Source organism: Amblyomma americanum, chromosome 2, assembly GCF_052857255.1.
Source record: "Amblyomma americanum isolate KBUSLIRL-KWMA chromosome 2, ASM5285725v1, whole genome shotgun sequence".
In the NCBI taxonomy this organism is placed as follows: domain Eukaryota; kingdom Metazoa; phylum Arthropoda; class Arachnida; order Ixodida; family Ixodidae; genus Amblyomma; species Amblyomma americanum.
Window position 1 is genome coordinate 87127426 of NC_135498.1, and position 18387 is coordinate 87145812.

The 18387-nt window shown below is 46.1% G+C and overlaps 2 protein-coding genes across 3 annotated transcripts in view; one reads left to right on the forward strand and one right to left on the reverse strand.

The window, feature by feature from the left end:
- Positions 1–14337, reverse strand: part of LOC144121556 (aldehyde dehydrogenase, cytosolic 1-like) — a 77643-nt gene extending 63306 nt beyond the window's left edge. The window contains exon 1 of the mRNA XM_077654828.1: positions 14277–14337. Coding sequence (XP_077510954.1) covers positions 14277–14322 — 46 coding nt within the window. The 5' untranslated portion in view covers positions 14323–14337. The remainder of the gene's footprint in view (positions 1–14276) is intronic.
- The window catches only part of LOC144121554 (lysosomal alpha-glucosidase-like), a 101700-nt gene that overhangs the window by 48708 nt on the left and 34605 nt on the right, over positions 1–18387 (forward strand). Inside the window, exons 1-2 of one of the 2 annotated variants that reach the window (XM_077654826.1) lie at positions 13446–13624; positions 16172–16525. In XM_077654826.1, the coding sequence (XP_077510952.1) occupies positions 13461–13624; positions 16172–16525 (518 nt within the window). In that variant the 5' untranslated portion in view covers positions 13446–13460. Of the gene's footprint in view, positions 1–13445; positions 13625–16171; positions 16526–18387 lie in introns of those variants that run through there. The other variant, XM_077654827.1, reaches the window with a different exon arrangement.

Consider the following 18387-nt stretch of genomic DNA (forward strand, 5'->3'; position numbering starts at 1 on the left):
CCTGGGGTTCTTTAGCGTGCACTGACATCGCACAGTACACGGGCCTCTAGAATTTCGCCTCCATCGAAATTCGACCGCCGCGGCCGGGATCGAACCCGCGTCTTTCAGGCCAGCAACAGAGCGCCAATACCACTCAGCCACCGCGGCGGCTTCCACAGGAAGGCTTGTAAGACAAGGCCAGGGAGTTCTGAGCACTGCACCAGCATTAACATTCTGCTTAGAATTAGTGGAGAGTAATAGGACCGAAAATTTTCGACGTACTTAATCTGACTTAGCGGTAGCATAAATCGTTGATGTGTTTGGAGTTGACAAACCAGAGTGTTAGGATTGCAGTATTGTTGCAACCTCACGTATTTAGCTAAGATGCGGCGAATGAAGATTAATTTAATGTTGGGTATCTGCTGATGCGAAAACAGGTCGGCATTATTACCAGTCGATACGCGATACTCCGCAAACACGAAAATATTTTCTGAAGCACGGCCAACCAGTTTACCTCCTCCTCTCGTCATTCCCTCCAAAAAGAAAAAAAAGAAAGAAAAATAATAATAATTGCCTTTTTTTTGGGGGGGGGAAGGAAATGGCGCAGTATCTGTGTCATATATCGTTGGACACCTGAACCGCGCCGTAAGGAAAGGGATAAAGGAGGGAGTGAAAGAAGAAAGGGAGAGAGGTACCGTAGTGAAGGGCTCCGGAATAATTTCGACCACCTGGGGATCTTTAACGTGCGCTGACATCGCACAGCACACGGGCGCCTTAGCGTTTTTCCTCCATAAAAACGCAGCCGCCGCGGTCGGGTTAGCAAAATAGATGTGGATGCATGTAAGGATGCGAATCCTGCTGTGTGGCAAAACTCGGTGACAGTTTTATTGGCCATGAAGAATAGGGAAGGAGCGTTCGCAACTGTGGCACGGTTACGCCGCACGGCCGCGCGTCAGTGCGTCTGGTCTCCTGAGCGTTGCTATCTGCACAGTGGCTTCACTCTATCGCTGGTGTAGCTGGCGCCATCTATGGAAGCCTCTTGAAACAAGACGTGCCTAGCCGCAGCTAATGCCCTTTAGCCATAGCCACCTGGATCGGGCGCGATGCGACCGTGGCCTAGCAAAATCTTTGAAATCAAGAAGCTGTTTTTTCGGGTTTCTGGCGGTTGTGTTAGAAACTGTTCTTGAATAGAGAATATTGACAAAAAATCGACCCGATTAACAGTTAAGCTAAATTCGACTTCGGTGCGCTAGCACGTTTGCTTTGTTTAGCGTTGTTTATCTTTGTTTATATTTTCATAAGGTTGAAAATTGCAGTTGCACCGAAATATTCTTGCAGTCATTCATCGGCTTTCCTCTCGCGATAAGCCGCCTGAGCTACTCGTTGTGATTCGCGACTTCGTTCCCATGTATGTTCGGCGGTCTCTGCAGTCACTTCGCCACTTGTGTTACTTGTGTTCTTGCCTCTCTGCTGCATATTCTTCGGACGACTTCATCATTCGCCTCTTCTTTCCCCTTCTCCGCGTTTCTTGCCCTTGATCGGTTTCCGCATTCTGACGTCGTGCTTCGCCTCTTCTTCCTGGCATCCGAATGCGCACGCAACCGCGTTTCTCGCTCTTCATCTTCACACCCTCTCTCCACTCGGATGCAGCTAGCGCGACACCCTCCTCCCATTGGCTGCAGCTAGCGCTACAATCCTTCGAACCAACCCGAGCTTACCCGAGTTACTCCGAGGCTTCATCCGCCCATCACGGACCTTTCGCTAGTCACCCATTTAGTGCTAACGCACTAATACTTTTAAGAGAAAACTAACAAGTGCATGCGGCGATGATATTCCGCTGCGTAGGAAGGGAGAGCGGGGCTCTGTAGCTTTCGCTCCACTGCCAGATAAAGTTGTCGCGCAGTAGTAAAGCGTGCGCATATCGCTAAGAAAAAGTCAGCGCAACGCAATATAAACACGAAGACAGAGAGGAGAAGGTACTTGTGTCGTGTTGCTCTAATTTTTACCTAAACAGACGCATTTAAGCCCTGTCGACGCCGGTTTATTGTTTAAGGTATTCGAGCCGGTAGTGAAATTTCTTGTTGTCTCGTTACCTAGAGCAGTACGAGTTACGGTTTCTATCCTGGCTGCTGCATGTCCAACATTCTTGAACAAAAATTTTGAATGTTGAAAAACTGTAATGTACTGGTACAGATATATTGAACGCAATGGTCCGTTTTTTTCGATATGTAGTAAAATCTTTCTTTTATAGTGTTTCTATCGCTCGCGTCGAGCAGTTAAGCCTGCCATAGAAAACCAACGAGGAACGCTTTTGACGACAGCAAAAACCTTAACAGCAAAAAATGCAAGCCTGCCGACGGGCGATTTGCGGATATATTGATTGTTGTAGTGAAGTCTTACAATATATATGAAAAAATTGCACTCATAAACTTTTTCCCGTTCAGAAATCCTTTTGTACAGAATTGATGCATATGGTGGGTGAACTTAGGTGGGCGAAGTGCGGGAAACCTTATGTGCTAAGATTTTGACAAGTGCCCGTTGGTTTAAATTTCTTTGCTACAATAGTGACAAGAAAAATATGCAAAAAATGTAGTTGTGGATTAACATCCCAAAGCGACATGTGCGATGAGAAACGCCAAACTGGAGGCCTCCGGACCAATTCCGACCACCTGGGGTTATTTAAATAGCAGTGACATTGTACAGAACACTGACGCCTTGCGTTCTACCTCCATCGAAACGCGGCCTCCATGGCCGGGGTCGAACTCGTGTCCTTGGTGTCAGCAGTCGTGCGCTCGAGCGACTGAGCCACTGCGGCGGGACTGGTAAGAAACGAATGGTGAAAGGAGAGAGAGAACTTTAGACTATCGTAGTTTTCACTGCGAAGCCAGTTTTCTCTCTTTGTATGAAAAAAAGAAAAAGTTAACTTTCACCTTATGGATCACCTTAGTTCCATTACCTTGTCCAGTGTGTGTTTGTTTCTTGCGCGACCCACAGAACAAAGTGAGGAGATATTTTGCTGCCTGGTTACCTTCCCAATGCGTCCCATACAATAGTGGGCAGCTGCGATAGCGCATCAGTGTCATTGTCAGAATGAAGACTGGCCTTATAAAACACAATTGGGTCACTAGAAGGCGGTCTTCTACTCATTGCGATGATTCCGTCACAAAAGCCTGCATTCATCTTTAACACTCTTTTGCGGGTCGCAGCTGTACCTGGGCCACTAAGTAGTGCACAGTGGAGGCCTGGGGATATTTATTTCGCCCGTGGTTCTTTAACAGAGACATAAGTACTAGCGCGGAGGGTTGGTTGGAGCAGTTAGCGTTGCCCCTCCATCCATACGTGAGCCCGGAAACGGCATGGAATGGGACCCGCATGCTGCTGCTCAGCTGCCGAGATACGATAAAAATCCAACGAGCAATCGTGGTGCGTCCACATAAAAGTCTGGCCATCGAGGCGAAGAGAAGAATCAGGATGATTAAAGCATATTTCTCTGGAGCAATGTTCCATGTAACCTAACATTGACTGTGTTCACCGGCGCCACTCTTATACCTATGATTATCCTATATCCTACGGACGAGGGTGGTGCTGGTGAACACCATCAAGGTTATGTTCCACGCAACATTTCGAAAGCAGGAGATTGGTCAACCGCCACCGTAGTACAGCTGGTAGAGCACCATAAGCAAAATTCGGTGGTCATGGGCTCCTATCCCATCGGCGCCGTGTGGTTGGTTTTTCTTGTGCTGTGTAATCAATTATCTTTAAACCATAAATTAATTACGCAAATAATTTTAGAATGATCAACGCCACACATTATAAAAAGTTGAAAATACAAATTCCGCCATGCGTTCCTTGGTTCCGGTGGCTGTTCGCTTCCTGCATATGTACAGGAGGGATCGAGTAATTCGACGACTCACTAAGGCAGGATCAAGAAGCACCATTCTAGCGCAGTCTTTGGGAAGAGGCAAATAGACACTGCGAAAGCAAGGAAGGGATGAAGAGAAAAAACATAACTGGCGTGTTCTATCGCTCGTTCGAGATGTCGTAACATTTATTGAAGTACCGGTGTTTCCTAAGTTTATTACGGATAAAGAGGTAGTATAAAGCTCACATTTTGCGTTTTAATCCCAGATGCAGGCACTTCTTTGGAAGATTCCGGATGGCGCGTTGCAGTGAGGTCGTGGCACACTATTCTCGTCATCACCAGTTCATGCAAATGCGCGACAAGCAAGGTACATCTTTGCAGTATCTCCGCCGTCAGTTCCGTCAGCTGAAGCTCTGCGACAGTGTAAATTCGTCGCGCCGCTCTAGGCGACAGTGAATTTCACGCAAAATATGATAAAGAGTGCCAAACCTCTTGTTCCCCTTATCAAGTGTATCCTTATACTGAACACTCTGCCACAACAGCCTTCTGATACTTTTTACCAATGGAGGGATGCATAGCAAGGCGTCATGACGAATTCTACGAGGTTCCCGTCAACGAAAAAACCTAACAGAAATACGCGCTGAGAAGTAGCTGCGTGCACAGGATAATGTCATAGAATAATATGGATTGTTATAAGAGAGCCACATGACTCAGTAAAGCCGTCTTAAACAGTAAAAGCCTTTCTGGTATTACGTAAGCCGAAGAGTTGGATGCGTCTCCAAGAGATCAGAACCAGATAAAAACTTGAACGAAATCGAACTGTTCCAGTGGCGAAATTATTTTACTTCGAAAACTAATTTTAAATACGGAAGGAGAAGGACATGGACAGAATAGAAATGTGTTTGTGCTAACAAGGCTACACTACACAAGATAAAGGGCGATAAAGGATTTAAAGAGAGGAGTGTAGAAAACTGGACCGGCTTCTTGTTTATATGAAATAGTTTAAGCCTGTATGCTTGAACTTGAAATACTTGTTTTGCGGTTGTGGCTTACTAAGTCGAAGAAATTGGAAGCCACAATGTGTATAAAGCATCCAACGTTTTCGTTAATCGTACCAAGTATAGAATTAGTTTTTGCACCGTTATCTGAGCAGGTGCTTAATACGTTGCACGAATGGAGGAATACGTAGTCAGGTTATTAGATAATGGAAACTTGGCTTCCGTAAGCGGTCAAGTGCACAATCGGCACAATGTTGCTCGGAAAACGCTTTTTGTGGACACTGTGGCATGGGATGTGATCAGGCAACATAGCAGTCTCTTTTATCGCCACACAATGACCTGAGATGTAAACCTGATTACAAGGAATGGTCAGCCTATTAGAAAAGCCCCAGCTTCTCGAAGAATGTCAAGAGAAGTCGCTGTATTCGCGCATGCTAGCAGACGCGGCGCCAAAATTTGAGCTCCCGTGATTTAGCTCCGTGCTCAGCTCCCGGATACAAGACGGACGCTCAAGCCACTAAGTTATATTGATGCAGTTGGGAATGGCTCCACGTAAAATTTGGAGGGTTTCAAGACAATAACCAAGCATTTCCGCTTTTTTTAGGTGATTACATTATCATCATCAACCTATGTCCACTGCAGGGTAAAGGCCTTTCCTATATCACTCCAATTAACACAGTCCTGTGCCAGCTGCGGCAATCATATCCGACAGACTAATCTCATCCGCCCACCGAACTTTCGGTCGCACCCAGCTAGGCTTGCCTGCTTTTCGAATTCACTCCGTTACCCTTAAGGACCAGCAATTATCTTGTTTTCGATCACTATATGCCCTGCCCAAGCCCATTTCTTTCTATTGATTTCGACTAGGATGTCATTAACCCGTGTTTGTTCTTTCACCCACTCGGCCCGCTTCCGGTCTCTTAACGTTACACCTATCACTTTTCTTTCCATAGCTCGCTGTGTTGTCTTTTAGTTAAGCTGAACCCTTTTCGTTAGCCTCCACGTTTCTGCCCCGTAGGAGAGTACCGGTAAGATACCGCTGTTCTGTACTTCTGTCTTAATAGATATATGTAAACTGCCATTCATATTATGAGAGAACCTGTCATATGCGCTCCGCTCCATTTTTATTCTTCTAGTTATTTCCTTTTCATGAGCCCGATCAGCCGTCACTATCTGAACTAAGTGGACGTATTCTCTTGCCCCTTCCAGCACCTTGCTGCCAACTGTGAGCTGCGATTCGCTTGGGAGACTGTTGAACATTACTTTGGTTTTCTGCGTATTAATTTTAAGGCCTATACCAATCTGCTCTGCCTGTCCAACTCATTGATCATACTTTGCAGTTCATCTCCTGAGTGGCTTAGCAAGGCAACGTCATCAGCGGATGGGAGATTACTTAGGTATTCTCCACTAATTGTTATTCTCAACTGTTCCCAATTTAGGCCTCGGAATACCTCCTGTAAACAAGCGGTGAATAGCATTGGCGAGATCGCCTCACCGTACCTGATACCCTTCCTTATTGGAATTTTATTTCTGACTTTATGGAGAACTATAGTAGCTGTGAAGTTGCTTTAGATATCTTCCAGTATTTTCACATAAGGCTGTTCAACACCCTGATTACGCAATGTCTGTATGACTGCTGAGGTTTCCACTGAGTCGAATTCTTCCTCGTAATCAATGAAGGCTATATATAGAGGTTGGTTATATTCTGCGCATTTCTCTATCACCTGATTGATAGTGTGAATATGATCTATTGTGGAATATCCTTTACGAAAACCTGCCTGACCATTTGGTTGATTAAAGTCTGAGGTTGCCCTGACTCTATTAGCGATTACCTTAGTAAATACGTTGTAGGCAACGGATAGTAAGCTGATCGATCTGTAATTTTTCATGCCCTGGATATCTTCTTTCTGATGAATTAAGATGCTGTTCGCGTTTTTCCAAGCTTATGGCACTCTCGAGATCATAAGGCATTTCGTATACAGGGTGGCTAATTTTTCTAGCATGATCTCCCCTCCATCCTTCCACAGATCTGCTGACACCTGACCCCCTCTAACTGCTTTTCCCTTTTGCGTTGCTCCTAAGGCATCTTTACTTTCTCTTTCGTTACTGGCGGGAAGTACCATTGATGTGCGCTGGCAGTAGCGCACAGCAATGGTACATCCCGCCAGTAACGAAAGAGGAAGCGAGGAGATGATTGCAGCGTACCAGCAAACACTGGCGCTTAATCTGTTTATTTCGGCCGTTGCCTCAGGGGGTCAAATCCGAATTGATCGCGACCACCCGCTGTAAGTTAAACCCATATCATGCGGTACTTTTTCTTTTGTGAACTCTTTCATACCTGGTACTATAGTAGACTGGAACAATCTACCATCACACATCGCTTCAGAAAGGAACCTTAACAAGTTTGAGGATCTACTAACCCAAATGTCTGTCTAGCATTACTCATTGATTGTACCATATGCTGCATTCAGCTGTATTGTTATTTTGCGGTTATGTTAAGGCTCTAATGCACTCTCTGTTCTCTTTTCGTGTGAATTGTAATGTATATTACTGTTTTTTTTGTTTTCTACTTGTGCTTTGTTCTGTATTTGTGTATTGTACCTTGGCGCTTGCACATTTTTTTTTGTTTTGCATTCTTGTGTGTCAATGCTCCCCCCTATGTAATACCCTCATGAGGTCTTTTAGGAATTTATTGAATAAATAAATAAATAAAAGATAGTGTACATCTTCTACGGCGCGAACAGTTATGCGGAGCCCACCCTGGGACTTCGAGTAGCTGATGTCTAATGAGAATGTGGCAGTTTCCCAGAGGTGCACACACCGGAGGGTGCTCCATCCGCCGGGGCGCTGAGAGGTGGAAGCTTCACACTCACTCACTCACTCACTCACTCACTCACTCACTCACTCACTCACTCACTCACTCACTCACTCACTCACTCACTCACTCACTCACTCACTTACTCACTCACACTCACACTCACTAGCATTCACTCACACGCACAAAAAGTCACCGCTTCCTCGGGAGACTGGCGACCAGTTGCTCTTCTCCTCGAATCTTTTAACTAAGGGGTAGCCTAGGTTACACATTAATTTTTTTCCTATACGAAGAATGTAGTAGAGATGCTGGCGCATTAACTAAAACCATCCGTGTACACGGAGCTTTGATATGGGTAGTCATCGTTTGCGCACGAGGGTATTCTGCATGATGATCGCTGGTGATATGTCGGCCTTCGCAATTTTAGGAATCGTGAGGTGCTCGTGAGCATGGCAGAGACACCGCAGTAGAGATAACTGTCCCACCGCGCATGCTCACCTGCGGGAAAGGGAGCCCTGATGTCCAGCGCTAGTTCCAGGAAGTCTGTCTCATCGCTTCTGGGTCAGCAAACAAGTCGGGTGACGATAAGCAGTCACAACGATATTCTGATTATGTACTGCTGGTGCTTCGGGGGCTTTGTAGGTGTGGAGTGGATGTACACCCAATAGACAATCATTGCAAGTGTAGAAGGCAGACCGAAGTCCTCTTGAAGTCCTCTTGAAGTGACTGCGTTCTTGAATCATTTTTTCATTCAGTCATTCGGAATGACCGTTACATAAACAATTAAGCAGGCTTAAAAAAAAAAACACTGGCTGCCGGGACCCAAGACGCAGAGAAATTTGGTTTGGCTATTTTATAACCTATCAGTTTTGCTTAGCAGATTAAGCTAGGGCAATTTTGAAATATCTTGCTAATAAAAACCCGTAATTCGGGATTACTGTGAGTAAAAATGTTTCCTGAGAATTTCTTATTTTTTCATTGCTTGCGACGTTATTTGCATTGTGTTTTCCCAATGATTATCCGTGACCTTTTGCTCGCATCCCACATTATTTTGCCAATATTCCATGATGTGACTGCGTGTCCTGTGAATTTCTTTATTACTTACATTTTCTCAGGTGACTACTGCAATTCGCTTAGCTTCTGTATTACTTTGTCCTTAAGGAGATAGGAATCTTCAATTGTACTTTTGTGGAATGCTGTATAACCACCGTCGTCCTTCTTTTCTAACTTTTTGTAACGCTGTGCAACTGCCGCTTTCCTGCTAAAGGAGGCGGGGCCTTTTATCGAGCTGTTGCCAGAAGAAAAAAGAAAAAAGGAAATAGAAACTTAAGTAAGCTTCAAACCGAACCGAAGTTTAGTTGTGGCCATGCGGCTTTGTCAATTTCACCAATTGCCTGTGATGGTAGTCGCAAATCGAAGGCCGAACGTTCACCGATGTCATCTGGGGTGAAGCGTCGCCTGTGTACATGGAAGTCATCATGAGATCTTGGAGTGTTTATGCCACTGAGTTTCTGGTTCATCACCACCATCAACATTCTCAACAAGGTCAAGTTTACTGCAGGACAGAGGTAACTTTAGCTCGTCTCTAAGAAGAAAGAAAGATAGATGCCTGCAAATGGAGCATTTCTGAAACCTGCATTACTTTGTAGGAAGGGTTCATGGGAAAGTGCGAAGAACGGTAAGATAATCGGGGAACAAATTCTGCTTGAAAATGGAAAACTTTCCATAGACGACCTATGATACCACTGGAGCGTGCATGTGCGTCAAAACGAACAAAAGACTGCTATGCAGAGCACATTAGAAGCATATGGACAGCCCTCCTGACGACGTAAGTCTGTCTACTTTCTACTTTATGATATCACTTTCTGATTGAATGGATGAAAATCCAACAGAGCCGCAGAGGCTGTTAAGGCATCTGATGATAATTCAACCAATTGTGCCGGGTGTTTGTAATCTGTATACATTTTCTTCAAAAAATTGTGAAAGAGATGAGAATGTGGTCTCTGCAAGGGGACTGCGCGGTATGAAGGATATTACGTCCGTGGTAGTAGGTAATTAAAATACTATTTGCTAGTTTTTCTTAAATAGTTATCTTTTCCACTTGTATCTCTTGGAGCCAATATTATATGGTGGAACAAGAGGCATTCAACAACGTAGGTGGACTCAGTTATTAACATTTCTGAATCGACATTTAAGTTCGAGACATCTAAGCTGGAATTATGCATGGAAAACGAGCCGGATGCCGAAAACAACTCGGCTATATGCGCCGGGCCCCGCCGCGGTGGCTCAGTGGTTAGGGCGCTCGACTACTGATCCGGAGTTCCCGGGTTCTAACCCGACCGCGGCGGCTGCGTTTTTATGGAGGAAAAACGTTAAGGCACCCGTGTGCTGTGCGATGTCAGTGCACGTTAAAGATCCCCAGGTGGTCGAAATTATTCCGGAGCCCTCCACTACGGCACCTCCTTCTTCCTCTCTTCTTTCACTCCCTTCCCTATCCCTTCCCTTACGGCGCGGTTCAGGTGTCCAACGATATATGAGACAGATACTGCGCCATTTCCTTTCCCCCAAAACCAATTATTATTATTATTATATGCGCCGGAAGTAGTAAAGGGCGCTCACTGACGCCGGAAGTAGCCGGGTGTGTCAGCGTGGCCGTTGTCTCTACGGTGCGCGGTGAGCTTATTATGTAGACTGTTTTGTTTGAACGATTGTATTTGCGAGAAAACGCAGCACACGAGGCACCATGCATGCCAGACTAATCCAGTACCTAGACCTTGTAGGATGTATGTACAGTCGTGATAACACCAGAGGGAACAAATATGTTTGCTAAAAATTGAGAACTTTGTGATTTCTCTTTTAAATTTCAGATTGACATTTGGATGGCACACACCAAAGAGAAAATTAGTTAGAAAACAGAAAAATACTGTGATTGTCACGGATAGTTATGCAATAATCTATTAACGTGCGCACAAACTTTGTTTCCTTTTGTTTTGAAAACGGCTGTACGTCCGGCAAAAAAAAAAAAACGGGCGTTTATGTGAAGTTATAAAAATATCAGCTTTAAAATCACGTTAAACACTTTTCCATAGCCTTAAAAGTGCTCACCACTTGTATAACGAATGGCCACTCTGATAAGTGCACCGTGAAGCTATTTCGTGGCAATTATTTCGAAAAGTTTTGCTTACATCTGTTTCCCTAGGGCCGTGCTCCTGCCCGGACCGCCAGCCGGCGATGACTGCAGTAATTCACAATATAGGCGCCGAAGTGTATGTTGGATGTGAAGCACGAGTCCTTTCGTTTTTTCCCTCCCTCCTTCCTTTATTTTTTTCCCCGTAGAATCTCTTTATGGGAAGGACCATGACGTTGTTTCGCACGCCTAACACCAGAAGAAGGTCGGAGAGCTTGCATTTGGAGCGCTTTCATTGTGAAGGCGACAGTTGGTGAGGGTAAGCAGCGTATACCCTAGCACTTTGTGTGCCAATGGAGCACGAATGTTTTTAACTTCCTAGTGGCGTAGTATCTGTTACACCGTCAAACGGATTGAGAGCACCAATTTGAATGCGTGCGTGTACAGACGCGGAGTATGCTACACGCGTTAAGTGGATTTGTTGCGGTGGCTCAGTGGCTACGGTGTTCAGCTACGGAGCCAACGGTTGCGGGCTCGAATTACAGCGTACCGGCCACGAAGGCCGTATTTCGACGGAGGTGAAAATCAAAAACGCCTGTGCTCTGCGGGCGCCAGCGCACGTCAATAACTCAGTGTCCTCCACTACCGCATCCCTCCTCTCTGATGAGTTGCGCTTCTTGACGTTAAACCCCACGTACCACCTACCAGTGAACAGTGGCCATGGGATACGATTGAAGTGTGAAATCAAGACGGAGGGAATTATAGATGCCAGGGGGCACTGATGTTTAGCTTTCACTAAGTTTAAATATTTTTTCGTGTCCATGATTTTTCGTGTTCTGACAGGTTGGGAGGATCCGGTTCCTCGAAGGTGATCATACATTGCAAAACCTGCCAGTGCACTCCCTATTTCGACAACAATGTTTTATCGCCACAAAGACCAACTTGGGTGGGAAATAAATAGTAGAGGCGTATCACATCTTCCAAGAAGCACACGCGTGTGTGTGAACAGCCCTTCCGTGGCCTTGAAAAAGTGCGAGATAGGACTTTTGGAACGAGATAGACGCCTGTAGGTGTTTACGAATCAGCATTTGAGTTATCATTTTAATTTTTTTTTATTTTTTGAAGACGACATGAGCTCGTCCCGAGCTGGTTATATATCCGGCTTCTTTTTCCCAAATTAAAAAAGCCAGCTGTTAGTTCAGCACTTGTACGTGTCTTTCGTTTCCCTGATCCTTCGCTTTAGTAGCGCTCTTTTGTTCTTTCAAAATGCACAATCATCTTACCTACGAGGCGGCGTTGACACTGTCCTCTTATTTCCTAGCCTTCTGAGGTACTTTATCTATCAGGGTATATTCTGTCATATGGTGCAACCAGGCAATATCGCCCCCAAACCCCAAATCGGAAACGTATTCCTTCACAGGAATACTTCACGCCCTAACGTCACGAAGATGAGGTGACGCTGCCGTCTGTAGCGTGCCCAGCAGCCCAGGTATAATTTATACGTGAGCATAGGCTCACGTCTCACTACTTCAGAAGCAAAGAACAAAGGCAAGGGAACCGTATAACGAGAGCCGCACTCGTAACATAAATGAGAAAAGCTATTTTCCGACTACAGGACGTAAGCATGATTCTCTTCGCGTGCATGAAGAAATCATACCTAGATTTCTTTTTTACCCATTCGTAGTTGTTATTGCTGGTTTATTCATATTAAAATAAAACCGGAAGGAAAAGCTCTCGTTAGCCGCGGCAACTGATATTGAATCTTGAAGCACCTGAGCTGCGGCGAGCGGGAATAAAAGGGACAGCGAGAGGAGAGAAAGAGAGAAAGGAAGAGGGTAGCGATAGAAAGAAAGGAGAGGGGTAGGGTGACACTGTACATGATATGCAGAAAATACATTGGATCAAGTAACCCAACCCTTCAAAAATTCTTTCTGAACATGTACCCTCCGTCGCACGTGTAACGACAGCATGGGGCGAAGGAAGTCCTTTCTCTCTGGCCATTCATCTGCAAGAAAAAGCTGAGCTTTTCAAGACTTTTTTTAGGTATGTGGTATAGTGCAACATCTCTGAGTCAACCACTTAGCTGCTAAGCTTCAACAATGCAGAGCTATAGAATCTCAGGTTTTTCTTCGTGCGCTTGTTCAGCGCAACAAGTTTTTCAGACGGCGCTTATCGATGGTTTCTTCCCTAACACTTCACCCTCAACCACCCCCCCCCCCCCCCCCCTCACATACGCACCTTGTGCCTCAGCGAAGTCAACGTGCCTACGTTTGCTTAAAGTAATATCAATTACTGCATAAAATAATATCGTTCGAAACATACGCCGACCTTTAATCCCCCTTAGAAGTTCTCTTGTAAATTATTTTCATTCCAGACATCCACCCGGGACATCACGCGTGACGTTAGTTTCTCGACACAACGCTGCCGCCGGAATGACGCCGGGTTTTCCGCCGTACGATAGGCTTAGCGATGTCGCATTACAAAGCACGAATTACAAATTTGGCTTGAGACTGCAATCACCAAAAGGCCTAGCGTTTGTAGTCGCAGCGACGCCACGAGGCTTACTCTATCCATTCCATGATGCCATAAGATAGTGTTCACTGAATGCTTCCCCGATGATGCACTGTCATTAGAAGAGACATGCATAGGCAAGCTTGACAGCCGCGTCCACTCCTGGCGATGCTGGCACACCGAGTCCGTCCGGTTTCACAGCAAACACGCGAGCGTTATCTTGGCAGTCCGAAAGCGTCGTCATACAGCTCGGCTTTGACGCAAGAGTGGGCTTATCTATCATCTGTGGTACGCACTCGACGATTCTCACTCTTGGATTCAGACCTGGCCAGGTGAGCGAGTGTTTTACTCTTTAGTCGCTCTGTGCGTGAGCTTTGTAGTTAATTCATCGTCACTGCGTACAGTTTTCGCAACATGTAGTGGCCGTAGTTTTCTGATTGTGGGAAGTTAGTTTTCTTAATTAGCCCCGTTAAATGGTCTGGTCGATGTTTGACCACCGATATTCGCCCGGAAGGCTTTCTGAAACCTGTCAAAAGAATCGCGCCAACGGGGTCACTTCTTTTCCAGAATTTCTCATCGCTGCTGCAGTTGGAAATGATAGTTTTGTTACTTTGGGCCCGAAAGGTGCTTTTCACCTTTGGCTTTCGAACACTGAGAATAGACGCATCTTTCTGCAGCTTCATTTTTTTTTTTCAAATTGTCCAAGCTTAGTACCGTCAGCGTTACAGCTGCACTGCACTTCGAACAGGTGACCAAATCTACGTTTCTGGACCACACTTTTGTGCTTCCATTTTTGTACATTCGCTGGAAGTGTTCGAGAAGCGAATGTTTGAAAAAACTTGCAGTCAATGGCCTTTTAGGTGCCATTAGCGCTTGGTTCCCAACTGCATTTTGTGTCTGAAGCTGGACTTACATGCTGACGTCGAAGTATGCATGGTGGTAACGGGCTTAACTAGTACTGGCACAGCAGAAGGCAATACTCACGAGTACCGGTTGCTTCAAGTTCGCCATTCTTGCTCGTTATGGGCATTGACACCCTGCCGCGTGCTAAACACCAAGGAAATGGCAGGATATGCATTTCCGTGAGACAATAGGTTCATAACAAGAGAGCCTGCTTCCTCGAGATAACGTTATCCCGGCCCTTTACAGCGACCGTAAACTGGGCTATTCAAGGCGATTGTCTCTGCAGAACGTAGCGGGGCTGCTCTGAGGTCTCTATTCCTCTCTCTCGCCTACTGGACGCGCATTAGCTTTTTTTTTTCGCGTTGGTTGATTCTAAACTGGCGCTGCTCTGTTTAGGTGCATTATTTGTAGTAGTTTCGACTTTCACTCAATCCGATCGTATCTACTTCTTTTTTTTTGGAGGGGGGGGGGCATAGAGAGTTTACGATGAAATTCCGAGGCAAGTAGAAGTTCTGAAGATATGTCAGTGCCCAAGACACCGTGCAGGATGTGTCGAATAAAGGTTCAGGAGACTGGCTTCATTGGGTGTACAATTTTTTCGTCTTTCAATATCGTTGCTGCCTGCCATTTAAGGCTAAAGGAACACTAAGGCTAGCTCCAAGTCCATCTATAAATATTGTTCTGAGTAAAAATTCATTTGCTGGCTCTTTCTCTGCATAGTGACGTCTGTCCGGTAGCAATGAAGCCGATTATGACTGAGAAAGTTTACATAAAAATTTTCCCCGCCAATTGATTCACACTGGTGACGTCCCCACCGAGAAGTACTGGTTGCCTTCTTTTTGAAGTAAATCGGTGGTGTAGCACAGCCTCCGGGATTCGCGTCATAAAGGGGTTCGAAACATGCAGTTTACTTGCAAAGTCAGCCAATGGTGGTGACCCCTGTTTTTGGTTTCTTGATCTTTTTACCTTGTAATGCAGCCTTTATTGGTGACAGTGTCACTTTAGATTGACTGTTGTGCGTAAATCAAGGGATAGGTTATTCTCGTCTGGTTTTTGGTGGGCCGTCAGCACCTCCTTACCCCTATAAGAACGCCTCAAAGCTGGCGCACGATAACATGACATAATGCTTACTCACAAGCGATTTTTCTTCTCAGATACACAAAAGGAAGACGTGTAAGCTGAATAGTTGTCTGTGACAAGACAAAGTGTACATGAACAAATGTGACGCAATATCGGGCCGGTACAGAGTAAGCAGGCAGCAGTGATGAATGATGTGAACATGATATGCACTGAAGAGAATTTTTCGCTTGAGAGAGATCTTGATGAGACTTCTTACTGACCAAGCCCTTCTACTTGGAGAGCTATGATTCTTAAAAATAAATTTCTATTGTATACAAGCGCCGGTTGAATTATATGCGTCATTCCCAGAAGGCTGCTAACATGCAAGGAAACTCAAAGGTGAAATAAAACATTTTAGGGAGTAAGCACTGAGGCACGCGGTGGCGAGAAGTGGCCAAAGGTTCAAGGAAGCAAACGCATGGTTGAACATTCACTGGGTTATGTTCTGCTATTCATTGCTACACACCGCACTGCGCTTCCATCAGGAGGGAGGCTACAACCGCTGTTTTATTTTTCCCATTACCGGTTCGCTTTGGTTCAAGCATACCACCGAATAGAGCACTTAATTTTCCCCACTTACCTGGCTTTAAATTCCCCTTTTCTTTCTCGAAATCATCAAAAGCGAGGAGCATTCTTGCTCTCTAATAGAGTTTGAAGAGCTACATCAGTTTTTTACGCGCGGATTTTCATGTGAAGATTTCTTGTCACAAGCACACTGCAGTTTCAGAGCTCGATGAGAACCAACAAGTCCTCTTCGTGACCTTTCTTCTCGTTTTAAGATCGCCTGAAAATGGTGGTGTTCCAGGTTGCCTGATTTTCTGTTACCTCCGTATTTCTTCGCTTTCTCGCCCTTGCAGTTCTTACACACGACGCGCGTCGAAGACAATGGCATCTGCCACGTTCACGTACTTTCCGGGAGCCGTGAATGGCAGCAAGCAGAAGAACGGAGCCCTCAAGGAGGGCTCCCTGCAGCTGCTCACCATCCCTGAGGAGTCCTCTTCCTGCTCTTCCTCCGGCCAGCTGAAGCGTTCCGTACGCGAACCGCTGCTGTGCGCGCTAGTGGCGCTCCTGTTGTTGGCCACACTGGCAGCCAGCTGCGCGGTGCTGGTGTACGTCGAGTTGCACTACCGCTGGTCCTTCCCTCTGCGTGTCGACTGCGACCTCGAACACAAGGGAGCCATGGTCGACTACGCACGCTGCCTGCGCCGGGGGTGAGTGCGAGCCACGTTGTTTTTAGCGAAAAAAAAAAGATGCAGATTAGTCATTCTGACCTTTTCAGAAGCCAAGCATAGACTCTCACTCTCGCTTGCGGTTACGCAAAGCACAATTTGTGAATGTGATGCATCACCCAGCACTCACAGGCTTGTCCTTAAAGGCTTGAAATTCATGCGGTGCCTTTGCACGCTTCGGCAGATGCTGTTCTGCACACTGCAATCACTCCTGCCTGAAGGTCGTTAGGTTGAGGCTGTTATGAGCTGCAGGTAGGATTAGCCTTCTGATTGTTCTACCGGCACTTGCTCCAGACGTGGCAAATCTTGAATAACAGTAAACGTCTAGAGTATGTGGAACTGGTCTGTGTCCAAGTGGATATCTGTCAGCACGTAGACAAGCACCGACAAAACTCTCCTCCACTAAGTGAAAGTCGTCTTGCTATTGGTACCGCTGATGTACCGCTACACCGTAGAGATAAGTTTCTCGTTTGCTTTTGCACAGCGATTCTCACGCCTTTCTCATCCTTGCTCAATTTTCGCTCTCTGTCCTTTTCCCTTTCCCGATGTGCACCAGTATTAGTAGGAACTATCCGACAGCTGCGCTTGTGCAGTGTTCTCGATAATGTTTTAAGTGTAGCAGCTTGAGCACAGCACTAGTAAGGATGACTTCAGTAAAAGGCAGACGTTTAGCGTTAACTTTGGGTGCTTACAATAGCCACGCTTCTGCATGACGACGGAAAGATTGGAGGCGAAGCCGACTGTCGGCGTTTAGTGAAGGCGATTACGTCCCACTGACATCGCATTACGCACAGCCGGCGCGATACGTTCTGGCTCTCTACTTATGAATTTATGCTCGCTCATTACTTTATAGCAAAGACTAAGGTTTCCCTATTTTTTGCGCACTTCCACAATATGTGAACGATTGTAAAACGCTTAGAGTGACTCTCTTTGCCTCAACTATGGCCAGGATTTATAGGCAAACTGACGGACGTAGGCTGATGTTGGCACTTAGCAGAGGCGGTATTTCAGCTTCTGCGTGACAGTGGCCTAGATCATTGTGTTTCATAAATCCTTTAGGCATGGATGTACAACCGCCCACAGACTTAACACGAATGACGGAACGCGTGGCCTGGACTGCCGTGAGCGCCACGAAGCGATAGTCATCGGGTGCGAGATAATGCTCTCGGCAAGTTTACAGTGGCTGCCGATAGCTAATGCGCAGCAAGCTTTGTCTGCTTTTTCGCTTGTGCCCAATTTCCGTGTGGACAGCGCGCTTGTCACGGGGGCGTTCCTGCGCCTTTTGCTCGCCGATGCGGCCTGCACGACCCGGGCAACGCTCTTTGCAGTTTTCTTATCGCAGGAATCACAAATTGCAGTCAAAGCGAGCTGCGCACCAGCTATCGTCAGCCACCGTAAACATACCGAGAGTATTATATCGCACCAATAACTATCGCATCGTCGCGCTGACGGCAGTTCAGGCCACGATGTACTGTAGGGGACAAAAGTGGTATACTCCACGCAGCGGGAGCCGGAGAAGCGGAAAACTGCATCGTAACGCCATCTACACGTGACATCTGGTATCGAGACAGCCAATGGGAGCCTGTATGTGTAGGCATGGCGATTGACTTGTTTCAATTTTTCGTGCTTTAGACGGCGTTACGATGTAGTTTTCCGTTGCTCCGGCTCCCGCTGCGTGGAGTATACCTTTTTTGTCCCCGACAGTGCGTGGCACGTGCATGTCCCCTTCTCGAGTGTATTCGTGATATGTGCATGTGGGTGTGGGTGTCTGAGGCAGAGTGCTTAATACACCCCATGTGAACTTCTGTGTATGAAACCATCATCAGCCCAGTGCCCTCTCCACG